This window comes from Saccopteryx leptura, chromosome 4 (genome assembly GCF_036850995.1).
Source record: "Saccopteryx leptura isolate mSacLep1 chromosome 4, mSacLep1_pri_phased_curated, whole genome shotgun sequence".
NCBI classification, from domain to species: Eukaryota; Metazoa; Chordata; class Mammalia; order Chiroptera; family Emballonuridae; genus Saccopteryx; species Saccopteryx leptura.
The window spans coordinates 177,281,411-177,294,722 of record NC_089506.1 but is presented as its reverse complement, the minus strand read 5'-3'; the positions used below and the strand labels follow the sequence as shown (position 1 = coordinate 177,294,722).

The 13,312-nt window shown below is 34.0% G+C and overlaps 1 protein-coding gene across 1 annotated transcript in view; it reads right to left on the bottom strand.

The window, feature by feature from the left end:
- Nucleotides 1-1,132: 1,132 nt before the first annotated feature.
- LOC136403400 (dmX-like protein 1) overlaps nt 1,133-13,312 on the bottom strand; it is a 120,986-nt gene continuing 108,806 nt past the window's right edge. Inside the window, 5 exon segments of the mRNA XM_066382073.1 lie at nt 1,133-3,081; nt 3,814-4,031; nt 7,295-7,347; nt 9,304-9,395; nt 10,916-11,008. Coding sequence (XP_066238170.1) covers nt 2,857-3,081; nt 3,814-4,031; nt 7,295-7,347; nt 9,304-9,395; nt 10,916-11,008 — 681 coding nt within the window. The 3' untranslated portion in view covers nt 1,133-2,856.

The window sequence follows — 13,312 nt, the reverse complement described above, 5'->3', positions numbered from 1 at the left end:
AGAAAATGCATAATTTAAAAAATGTATTTTGATGATTCACTCTATTAATGTGAATAAAATTTACATACATGTACATTATTTTATACTTAAATATACATTTCCATTGTGTGTGTGTGTGTTTTTTTTGTTTTTTTTTCAGAGACAGAGAGAGAGTCAGAGAGAGGGATAGATAGGGACAGACAGACAGGAACTGAGTGAGAGGAGAAGCATCAATCATCAGTTTTTCATTGCGACACCTTAGTTGTTCATTGATTGCTTTCTCATATGTGCCTTGACCATGGTTGGGCCTTCAGCCAACCATGTAACCCCTTCCTCAAACCTTGGGTCCCAGCTGGTGATCTTTTGCTCAAAACAGATGAGCCCGCGCTCAAGCTGGTTACCTTGGGGTCTCGAACCTGGGTCCTCTGCATCCCAGTCTGACGCTCTATCCACTGCGCCACCGCCTGGTCAGGCCATTGTTTTTATTCTCATCTCTTTTGAATAATGCTTACCTATTAAGTTAAAAAATGTAGGCCCTGGCTGGTTGACTCAGCGGTTGAGCATATGCCCAGTGTTTGGAAGTCCCAGGTTTGATTCCCAATCAGGACACACAGGAGAAGCAAGCATCTGCTTCTCTCTCTTCTCCTCCTGCAGCCATGGCTCAAATGGTTCGAGCAAGTTGGTCCCTGGCACTGAGGATGGCACCACGGCTTTGCCTCAGGTGCTAAAAATAGCTTCTGTTGCTGAGCAATGGAGCAGTAGCCACAGATGGACAGAGCATCACCCAGTAGGGGACTTGCCAGGTAGATCCTGGTCGGGGTGCATGTGGGGGTCTCTCTCCCAGCCTCTCACTTAAAAAGAAAATAGGATGCAGAGAAGGAAGAACAAGGTATCGGGAAAATTAATCATTCCTATATTAACCACATTCAAATACAGAAATTCTCCATTTTAAAATGTGACATATACTTTAAGTTAAAGTGGCATAAATATCACTTAAAACAATAGCATGCTAAAAGAAGTCACTGAATGATTATTTATTTAAAATATTATGACTCTGGATGTAATTACATATGGGCTTACATAATTTATTATTCATATAAACCCTCAAATAAAATGCATAATTATTCATCCACAATGCCTTTTTCTAATAAGCATAATTATAAATTTTCTATCTCATAAAAAGTGTTGAAAGCCTTTGAATCTTGATTTGTGAAGAAATTACTGAAAATAACTTAAGCTTAACTACATCAAACAATGCTATTGTTTGCAATGCTGTCACAGATTTCTCCATGGCAACAGTCACATGTTGTTATTGCACAATTTGTAGGTACAGGTTATTCTGTGCACATAAACTCTCTACATAATAACAGGGTTTTCACTGCAACTTGCTCAACACACTTAAGATTATGAATACAATTTACAAAATCTTTAACAATATACTTTAAAGATAAAAGTATCCTGAGGATGTTACAAAATTCATTTTACCAGCCCTTCATTTCTTTGCTTTATTTAACTCTTTAATTTCCAAGATAATAGTTGTCCATATTTTGTTACATAAAAATGTTCTTATAGTTCCTATAAACAAAATATATTTAAGCTAAATGGTATATAATTGTCTTTTAAACACTTAGTTCCATCTGCCTCTCTCCTTGGTTAAAATCAAGTATTTATCAAGTTTTCTATAATTCAGAATCAGTCAAGATATAGCAAAACAGAGAGAAATAAGGTTAGCATAAAGTTTAAAGCACTGTGCATTTTTAATATTTTGGTCATATTTTATAATAAAATAATATATTTCGGCAAAAAAATAATAAAATATAAGGTTCAGTTATTTTCTTTTAATTGTAGATCTGGCAGGTATTTTACATTTGTTTTTAAAAACATTGCTATATGGTTTTCAGAACTTTAAGACTAAAAGCACCTAAAAAATAAAATAAAATTTAAGTAAAATGTTTGATGCTCAAAAAAATCCTTTCACAAATTTATAAACTTACTTTTAAGTGTCTCATATACGCCAACACAAAATTGTTATTGCCTGCTAACACTTATTTGACTCAATATAATCTTTAAAATAATAATCTTGGAAGTCTTCCTGGAATTTATGTGAAAATTAAGATGGGAATTAAAAAATAAGAACATTAAAAAAACTCAGCTGCAAAAAAAGTTGTTATTCTTGTGGCAGTAGTTATTATGGCACAAAAACACATGAAAAGACTTGTAGTTTTCTCATATATATATACAAAGTTAATTTCAAATAAAATGAGTAAGATATATTACATATATACACACCCAACCACACATATATACATACACAGACTTGGGCTCCAGGAGGGAAACTGAAAATTTACATGATGAACCATTTGGCTCATTTATCACTGAATCCCAAGTACAGTTTTAATGGAGATTTTCAGTATTTTAATTCAATCTCTCATTACGTAAGAGAAGAAGAGTTTGAGATGTACAAGTCTGAAGTAGGAACTGAGAGTGGTGAATTAAGTGATGATAGATGTGCAACTGCCTTTACATAAATGGTATTTTCATCGTGAAAGAAACTCATGCAGAGACACCTGCAGAAGGGTTTATCACTCATAAGAAAATAAACCTCTTCTGACACTATGACATAGTCACTATAACATACTATAACTATGTAATATTATAGCATTACTTATACATTCTACTTTGGGCAATATAGTCTAATTCTGAATGACCTTGTTAATATTTAAGGCATCAGTGCATCAAGGGCAAAGCTCCACAAAATAAATATGAAAACAAAAAAGCATTAGCTTATTTGTGGCATATAGAATAATCAATGTACATTACACGTGATGGCCACTTCTATGGAATAGGTAATAAATTATACATCTTATTGTCAAAATGTTACAGCATAAATTTTACATCATTTTTCAACACTTCATTTAATGGGCTAAACTGATCTGGCAATATTCTCATTTTCATTGTTCCATCAGCTCCACATGAAAAAATGTGATTTGCTGGCCCTGTCTCAATTTGCATCACTCCGGTTCCAATATTTCTGAAAATGGATTGCCGAGCGTGTTCACTGATAAAAGTGTGAAGAAGACTAAAGGTGGAGAGACTCCAAATCTGAAAGACATTAAGAACAGAATACAAAGTGGGGTTGATGATTACCTAAAAATTCCAAATGTAATATTTATGCTTGTCAATGTGCAAATAAGGAATTTCTAAAACAAAGATGGAGAAAAACAGGTTGACTCTGTATAGGGTGTTGCAATTTTCTAACTCACTTGATATTATTATATTCTTTAAAATCCATTTAGTAAGAAAGAAAAATATTTAAAACCCTGCATTGGAGATGAGAAAACTTAGGTACAAGGATATTAAGTGTATAATACTACAAAAACTTGCAATACTATAGGGACTACAGTCAAGATTTCTACTTCTTAGTTAAGAAGAACTGTTATTGGCATTGGCAGGGTTTATCCAGGCACATTCAGAATTCTTGAGTCAGGCACTGAGTGGTTGTATGCCAATGACATAAATTAAAAAAACAACAACAGTGGGATAAGAACATATATATGTCAGTATATTTCATGGCACCTGAAATTGAATTCAGTAACTCTTAATATGCTGTCAAGACTAATTCTAATGTCCAAAATATGTTTATAACCATGGAAAAGCTAGTTCTTTTGCATACATTAAACATATTTGATAAACAATTTAAAAATAGACAATTTTCAAGTTATTATTTCATTTATTAAAAGATTTATTAAATAGCAATTAACATGGCTGACTGCAGAAACTCTAAGGTTTCTGAAGACTTTCCATTTCATTGATATTGCGGCACTGCTGTGTTACCTTTATGTTGCCTTCTGCAGATCCTGTAACAAAGTACTCTTCGGTTGGATCAATAGCAATGGCTTTAACAGGAGAATCATGGCTCTGGAAAAGCTGCCTCTGTTTTCGTTGTTGAAGGTCAAATACATATGTAAAACCTTTTCTTCCACATGATATTAGTAGCTGATGTTTTGGAGCATATGCTAAAACAGTGGCTCCACTATCATGGCACATAAAAGCTGAAAGTTAAAAAAAAAAAGTAAAAACCATTTAGTAGTATAAGAAACAGACTTCTGGCTTTTGGCCAAGGTAGAATGTTAGAACAGATTTGCCCTTCTACCTGAAAAAAAAAATCAGTGAGTATAGGAAACAATGGTTTGAGGCATTGGACATCAGGCAAGTTAGAATGATCTCTAAGAGACGCAAAACAAACTGGTGAGCCATACAACTTGCCCAGTGTTTTCCAGCCAAGTCACAACGGAGGGAACCAAACTGATCTGGGTCCTGTTCCCACTAGTCATAGTGGAAAACCTCATAATTAACCAGGCACAGGACAGATACTCAGAAGGGTTTTATCTCACTAGAAGGGCAAAATAAGCCCTACACCAAATGCTTCTTTGGGTCTATTTAATTAACAAAGGACCCAAATCTAACAGCTTCTAAGTAACTTAGCCAACTAGGCCACAACATTTCCTTAGGGCAAAGACTAATACAGAGCAAGGCTCTAACTCTTTTCAATTCTATAAAGGCCAAGAGAGGTAAGGAAGCTACAGAAGAAAAGTTGGAAGTTAGCAGAGGTTAGTGAGTTTTAGGGAAAGAATGTCTCCATAACTTAAAAGTGCAAAGTGAAGCAGCAAGTGCTGATGGAGGAACTGTAGCAAGTTATCCAGAAGATCTAGCTAAACATCATTAAGAAACATGCTTACACTAAATGACAGAGTTTCAATGTAGACAAAACAGCTTTAAATGGGAAGAAGATGCCATCTAGGCCTTTCAGAACTAGAAAGAAGTCAATGACTAGCTTCAAAGCTTTAAAGAACAGGGTGACTCTCTTTGTTGGGTGCGGAGGTAATGCAAATGGTAACTTTAAGTTGAAGCTAATGCTCACTTACCATTCTAAATATTCTAGAGCCCTTAATAATTATGCTAAATTGACTGCCTATGTTCTATAAAACGAACAACAAAGCCTGGATGACAGCATATGTTTACAACATGATTTACTGACTCTTTTAAGTCAACTGTTGAGAACTACTACACAGAAAAAAAAGATTTGTTTCAAATTATGTATTACTGCTCAATGACAATGCATGTGGTCACCCAAAAGCTCTGATGGAGTCTTACAAGATTAATATTTTCAGGACTACTAACACAATATCCATTCTGCACCCCATGGATCAAGAAGTAATTTTGACTTTCAAGTCTTATTTAAGAAATACGTTTATGAAGGCTATAGATGTCATAGATAGTGACTCCTCTGATGAATCTGGGCCAAGTAAATTGAAAACCTTCTGGAAAGGAGTCACCATTCTAGACGCCATTAAGAATATTTGTGATTCATAGGAAAAGGTTGAAGTAGCAACATTGTCTGACCAGGCAGTGGAGCAGTGGATAGAGCGTCAGCTAGGATGCTGAGGACCCAGGTTCAAAACCCCAAGGTTGCTGGCTATGATCATGGGGTCATAGGCTCAGGTGGAGCCTTCCAGGTCAAGGCACATCTGAGAAAACAATCAATGAACAACTAAGGTGTAGCAACTATAAGCTAATGCCTCCCATCTCTCTCTATCGGTCCCTCCCTTGCTTAAAAAAACCCAAAAAACCATATATATATGTATATATATGTTATATAACATATATAATAACATATAAACATATATAATATATATCTCACAACATTAACAGGAGTTTGGAAGACACTGATTGTAACTCTTTTGGAAGACCTTGCAGGGTTCAAGAGTTCAGTAGAGAAAGTAACTGAAGATGTGGTGGAAATAACAAGAGAACCAGAATTAAGAGTGGAGCCTGGAGATGTGACTGACTTGCTGTACAATCATGATAAAACTTGAACAAATGAGGAGTTTGCTTCTTATGGATGAGCAAAGAAAGTTGTCTCTGAGATGAAATATACTCCTGGTAAAAATGCTGTGAAGACAGATGAAATACAAAAGATTTATAATATTACATAAACCTAATTGACAAAGCAGACGCAGGATTTAAGAGGAATGACTCCAATTTTGAAAGAAGTTCTACTGTGGATAAAATGCTATCAGACAGCATCACATGCCACAGAGCAATTGTTAGTAAAGAGACTACACTATAGCATTAACATAATTATCATAGGTAATGGGAAACCAGAAACTTTGTGTGACTTGCTTTATAGGCGTACCTCAGAGATACTGCAGTTCAGTTCCAGATCACTACAATAAAGCGAGTATTGCAAAAAAGTGGGTAGTGTCTTTGTGCTAGTATAGGATCTTGCCTTCAATTTGTAAAAAAATGCGGTATCTGTGAAGCACAATACAGTGAACTGTAATAAAATGATGTATGCCTGTACTATAATATTTGCTTCATTGCGGTGGTCTAACACTGACCCACAATTTTGCTGAGGTATGTCTGCATCCTGAAATCAAGTAGTGTGAATCCCCCAAGTTTGTTTTACTTCAGTATTCTAGATCTGTTGCTTCTCACCAATTTGTTAATATCTGAAAAATGGCTTGCTACGATTTTGATTAGGATTGCACTGAATCTATGAAGTTGGAAGAAACTGACTACTTAACAATATCAAGTCTTTCAATCTATAGATGTGGAATATCTGACCATTTACTTAGACCTTTGATTTCTTTTATGCTTTATGCATTTCCGCCCAACCGATGCTATATATATACTGTTAGATTTATGCCTCAAAATTGTACTATTTTGGGTGCTATTATAAATGGTACTATTTTTTAAATTTCAAATTCCAATTGTTCATTGCGGGTATATAGGAAAGCAGCTGACTTTAGTATATTGATCATCTATCCTGTGACTCTGTATACTTGCACATTAGTTCCAGGAAGTGTTTTTTGTATATTATTAGGAATTTTCTATAAATATAATCATTTCAACCTCTGAATAAAGACATTTTTGTATCTACTTTCCAACCTGTATACCTTTTATTTCCTTTTGTCTAACTGCATTAGTTAGGACCCCGGTACAATTTTAGTTAAATGGGAGTGGCTAGTGGGGACATAATACATATTATGCAATAACTGATGTTCTGAATGATGACTTATATCAGACCCAAAGTGAAGACAAATGAATTTTATTATCTATGTTCTACTGTCCTTCCACAGGTATAGCGAAGAGTTAATGCAGATTGCATTTTCCTGCTTCCAAACTGTGCCACAATGAGCCAAATAAAGTTCATGGACTAATAAATGTCATTTAAAAAACATTCATTTAAAAAAAATTTTTACTTTATGAATTTCTTGACTTTAAAAATTTATAAAATGCTTTCAAAACTTACCATGAACTAAACTATTGGCAGGTGCTACAAGAGTATCCCACAAACATACATTTCTGGAAAAAAAAAAAAAGATTACTCTTGAATGACACAAAGTTAACAGAATAAAAATTATGTTTCATATAGTCACTTAAAATTTGAACCTTGCTCTTACAGAAAGTTCTTAAATTTATAAAAACACCCAATACAAGTAACTACTGTATTTATGTATCATTCATTTGAAACAATTTAAAAATTACTAGCTCATAAAATTGAACAATTTAAGATTAACATGTATTTACAAATAATACTATATGAAGTGTGAATATGAAAGCTACCTTTTATATTCATTGATTCTCTAACAGACTGCCATACACATATAGCAGGACACACTGAATTTTTTGGTGTGTGAGGAAAACATATTTCTACTATGAACAAGAGCAGCTTTTATTCTTTTCCCTGAGTTGCAAAGGAAGCATCAATGTATGTAAGAATCTCTATGGAAGATGGGACTGAAAACTCCACATTCCTACAGTCCCATTTCTAGGGGAAAAGTAAGGCCTTAAAAGATCATTACAAAATACAGAAATTAATACAGGAACCTCAGCTGGCCTTGATCTCTCAACTCAGCTCTATGAGGGAAGTCAAAAGTAGGAATATGGAGAAGGAGGCAGAAGACATTTTCTTGCATATTTAAGATTTTTGAGGTGATGGTGATGGGCTACCCCTTACTAGTCACTGTATAACTAACAAGTCTTTCTGAGTTTAATTTTGTGAAACAGTGATTTCATTTGGTGTGCTGCAAGAATCTTTAAAACATGTAATACCTAACTAGTCAGGGACACAGATCTCTTCTCCCTTAGATTGTTAAATTAAAAAAATAAAAAAGACAAGAGCCAGCACAACAACAGCTATAAGTGTGAATGCCCTGTCTTGAGCCATAAATATGTAGGTCATATAATAGAGCTGCATCTTACTGGTCCCAATGCACAATAAGGTTGCATATGATTTGTTAACTCTTTGTACCAGAGATCCTGATATACAAATATAGGCACCTGGCTTTTTAAAAAATCACTTTGTCCACTATGCCACCACCGGTCACAATACAGACAACAGTGGCAACAGCCAGAGGGAAAGGAGGAATAGCGGTAGCGAGAAGGGTAACTGAGGGGGGAGTGGGCAGAAGAGGCTTTGCTTAGGGTGAGCGGGGGGCGTGATGCAGGGTGTACTTGGTGTTATATTGAGTTGTACACTTGAAAAATGTATAGTTTGGTGAACCAAGTCAAAACAATAAATTTTTAAAAAATTATTTTGAAGCAAAAAGGGTAATTACTATTACTATAATTTTTATATCAATAAATTATACCTTATTTTTGTCAGATCGGCAAAAAATAGATTTTTTTGGTGTGCTGCAGAATTTACTAATGAATTTGTGTGCCATGAGATTAAAAAGGTTGAAAACTGCTGACCTATCTAATAAAGCCACAGGCAGAATTAACTAAATAGCATGGCCAATAATTAAGTTCCTTTTTCTCTTAACACTTAAGGAGTAATATGGAAGAAAATTAATTCCATCAACAATCAAACCTTATTTCCTACACTAAACTCTTAACATTAGAATATTAAAAATATAAAAGGAATAAATCTTTTTCCAAAAAATTTTGAATTTTATTAAATTTATTGGGATGACACTGCTTATTAAAATTATATATAGGTTTGAAGTGTACAGTTCTATAATACATCATCTATATATTACATTGAGTGTTTACCACCCACAGGGAAGTCTCCTTCCATCACCAGGTACAATATCTGACTCCCTTTACCCTGTTCTACCTGGATTTTGTTTTTAATGGTACAAGAATATCCTTAAATTTACAATTAGAACACTAAAAGTGCCCCTCAAAACAATTTTATAATAAAAATATTTAAAGGCATGGTTATTAAAATATTCTTAAAGCATAAATATATAAAGCATTTAGTCACAAAGCTCAGTTATACGTATACACACTTCAATTTCAGTTGTAGTCTCTTACCTACTGTCAGTTGAAAGACCAGCTGTAGCTATTAGAGAGGAGGAACTAACAAAGACAAAATCATTGGCTGTTTTGTTATGACACTGCCAGGTCTGTAATGTTTAGAAACAACAACAAATGTTAACGCTATTAATATTATAACCAGGTAGAAGCATTAATCAAAAAGTGATCATGTCATCTGTGTCTTACTTTAACTGTTTTTTTCCCCCTGAACTTTAGAAAAACTTCAGAAATAACATTGAAAATTCCTATAACCTTTACCCAGATTCTCCAATTTTTAAAATTTCACACATTTGCTTTGCCTCTCCTTCTTTCATACACTGCGCACGTGCACACACACACACACACACACACACACACTCTCTCTCTCTCTCTCTCTCTCTTCCTGAAACATTTAAATAAACTGCATATGTCATGAACCTTTATGAGGTCCTTTGCTTTTTGTTCAACCAAAAGTTCAAAGGCGAACAAAAGAAGACTAAACTCAAGTATTTCCCTTGGAATATCTATGAAAATTTTTGTCTTTGAAGACAGAAACTAGGATTCTAGATTCTCAGGCAAAATGATTTATTTTCAGAAATACATACACTCTTAAATAATTTTTCATATATGTAAATAAAAACATATTCATAAAAGTTAACAAAATTTAAAAATTTACAATGTGTTTCAATATTCCATCGAACACTACCTCAAAATATTATGAAGTTTAGCCCATTATTATAAAGGCTTCCAAGTTTATTCAGATGTTTCTCTTCAATAAAAAATGACTTTCTAAAGTATGTCGGAATCATCAAGTAAAGATTTTTTTTCCCTCTGAATCACTTCCCTAATCTCAGACCCCCCGCCCCACCCTAATCACTACTGGAACTGGGTAGATGATGTCCTTAAAACAAAAAAAATCTACATTACTCTCCCAAAGTCAATGTACATTTTAATCCAATTCATCTCTTTAGAAATTAAAAAACACGGACAGTCCCTTAGGGAACACAAACTTGTACTGAAACCTGTTGGCTTAATAAAAATACGAGGAAAAATAAATATTCGTTCAAGGTACCTCATCAACGCACCCCCCCTTGCTTTCACTTAGATTAGTAGTATATTCCAGCATTTAACCTTGAGTGAATTACCAGAATCTACAGAATAAGTTATATATAAATTTAGTGCTCTGTGAAGCTATAGAAGATTACTAAGCCTGTGTGGTACTGAATAGAAATGTATCAATTTTTTTTAAGAGATAGGTAAATTAATAATAGTACCAGCTATAGAACATGCTTTCTTCTTTGTTCTTGATGGCTAACTGCAGAGAGCAACCAGCTGCACTGTTCTGTTGATCCTTCTTTTTAAGTGTAATACCCAGCGCAGCTAGTGAGGCTGGAAAAGGGCTGAGCGACCCATAAGTTGCATTGGTCTCTGGAGGGAGGTACCATGTTGGTTCTAACAGGTTAATTTTACAAGTTACCATAAACTTTTATTTCTCACAGAGTAAATTTCACATAATATATAGGACTAGATAGTTTTTTTTGGCTTTAATATTTCTTGCCTCAATATACATTCTTGGGTGTTTTTAAAATAAAAATGTATAAAATTTTAAAGTTAGGAATTCTTGGCTTACCAGATATGGCTTAGGTATGCTTCCAGTAATAGGACAACATTTCCAATTTGTTTGATACAAACTTAAGTATCCATCAGCATCAACTATTCCAAACTTAGAAAAAAAATATTTAAATGTTTAGTACAAATACAAAAGCACATTTACCCTTACCCTTACTGTGAATCCCGTATTTCAACGCTTAAATATTTGATTAGTGAATTTTTTGATTTTTCATTTCACTTATGCATGTAGAAAAACATTTAGCTACTGTTTAAAAAATTTCAAGGGTAGTCATAAAGAAAGAGAAAGCATCAGACACCCATTTTATCATACTAATCAACAGCACAGTCTGCATGTTCTCTATTAAGTACTCCAAAAAATGCAATACTGAACTTATACATTAAGCTATGTGACAAAGTTTTAGCATGTGTAAGATATAAAATTGTTCATTTTAAAAAAGACAAAATGAGAACTTCCAAAATATATAATAAGGAAAACAGTAGAGAGTAAAATGAAACAAAGATTATCACAGTAAAAGAATTCCACTATGGGCACTCAGGGCAATTTGACTAGAAAGATGTCAAATAATCCAGTAAAGGATTATATGTACAGATCTTGAAGGATGAGTCAGACTGTTTACAGCTTTTTTTCTTAAATTATAAAAAGTATGCATACTTATATAAAGTGTATAAAATAAAACAATGTCTACTTTGGACACTTTCCTGCTTCCATTTCCAGATCTAACAATCATTAACAATTTGACAGGTTAGAAATTTATTCTATGAATATTCAAACATTCACACATACGTAAGTTTTTTTAAAAAAATTAGGATCATAATAAATACACAGTTCCATAATTTCATTTTGACTTAAAGCCATATTTCCACATTGATAATTATAAATCTATTTCATTTCTGTGCTGTGTGGTATTATAGTATATAGCTGTATTATAACTTTTTGAAATTTTTCCCTTATAGATAGATGGTTTCCAATTTTCCCTACTATAAAAAGTGCTGCTTTGAACATTCTTGTGCATATATACTTTTGAGTACTTATGTAGGATATCTAAAAATGGGAAAGCTTTGTCAAAGGGCATCATTTAAAATTGGCAGGTGAAGACAAAATTAAATCCTAAAATATCAATTTACAATCCCACTTTTGTACATGATTCCATACTGCATACTACTAAAATTTTAAATATTTGTTGACTTACAGGAAAAAAAGGGCTCATTTTATTCATTCCAATTTTAGTATATGTGCTGCCGAAACAAGCACAAGCTCATTTTATTCAATTATTAGTAAGAGTTACTAACTATGCATAACTTAATAAATTTATTGTTCATATCCTTCATCTATTAAGTTTTCTTCTAAAAATTCTGATTGATAGGGCTAATATGAGGAATATTAATACACTGTTTACTGTGTTTGTTATAGAGATTTTTCCACAGTCTGTCCTTTTTGTGTTTTATCCCAGTGGTTTTTCAACCTTTTACACTTGGGGACCAGTGAAAACTGAATTATTTTGGGGACCACTAAGGCAGAAATCACCTTGAGCATAAGCAAATTTGACTATGATCATTCAGTCTATAATCTTCATACAACATCACAGTGATTAACTCTTTTGTGGAGCTAAAAATATCTGGTGTTGAAAAACAATGATTCATCCTACATTTTTTTCTATTAGATCTAGGTATATTTTCAGAAAGGGTAAATGGAAATGTGTTAAGTTGCTGCATATTTATAAATGTGCTCATCAAATTTGAAGAGCAGTTTGGATAAGAACTGACTCACAGGTCTCATTCCTTGTACATCAGAATTCTGTAAATACTGTTCTACTGTCTATTTGTATCCTGTTTTGGAGTAGGCCAATGCCATTAACTTTAGAAAGGGTGGTGGAGAAGTTCTAAGTGACCACTGTTACCCCTACTCCTTCTTAAAAGTTCTCTTTATCCTTGAATTAAAAATAAAACAAAAATTAAATAATCAGGATGTGTCTAAGCAAGTGTTGTTTCTCAATAGTTGTAGAATTTGGTAGGCCTTTCCTTTCATTAACTTTTTTTTTAAGACAGAGAGGAGAGAGACAGACAAGAAGGGAGAGAGATGAGAAGCATCAACTCATAGTTGCATCACTTCAGTTGTTCATTTGCTAGCTTCTCATATATTTCTTGACTGGGGGGCTCAAACTGAGCCAGTGAACCTTCCTTGCTCAAGCAGGCGACCTTAGGCTCAGTCCTGTGACCTTGGGCTTCAGTCCAGCAACCTTTAGGCTCAAGCTGGCAACTTTGGAATCATAGTGATCCCGCACTCAAGCAGGTGAACCTGCGCTCAAGCTGGATGAGCCCAGGCTCAAGCCGGCAGCCTCAGGGTTTTGAACCTGGGTTCTTAGCATCCCAGATTGACGCTCTAGCCACTGTGCCA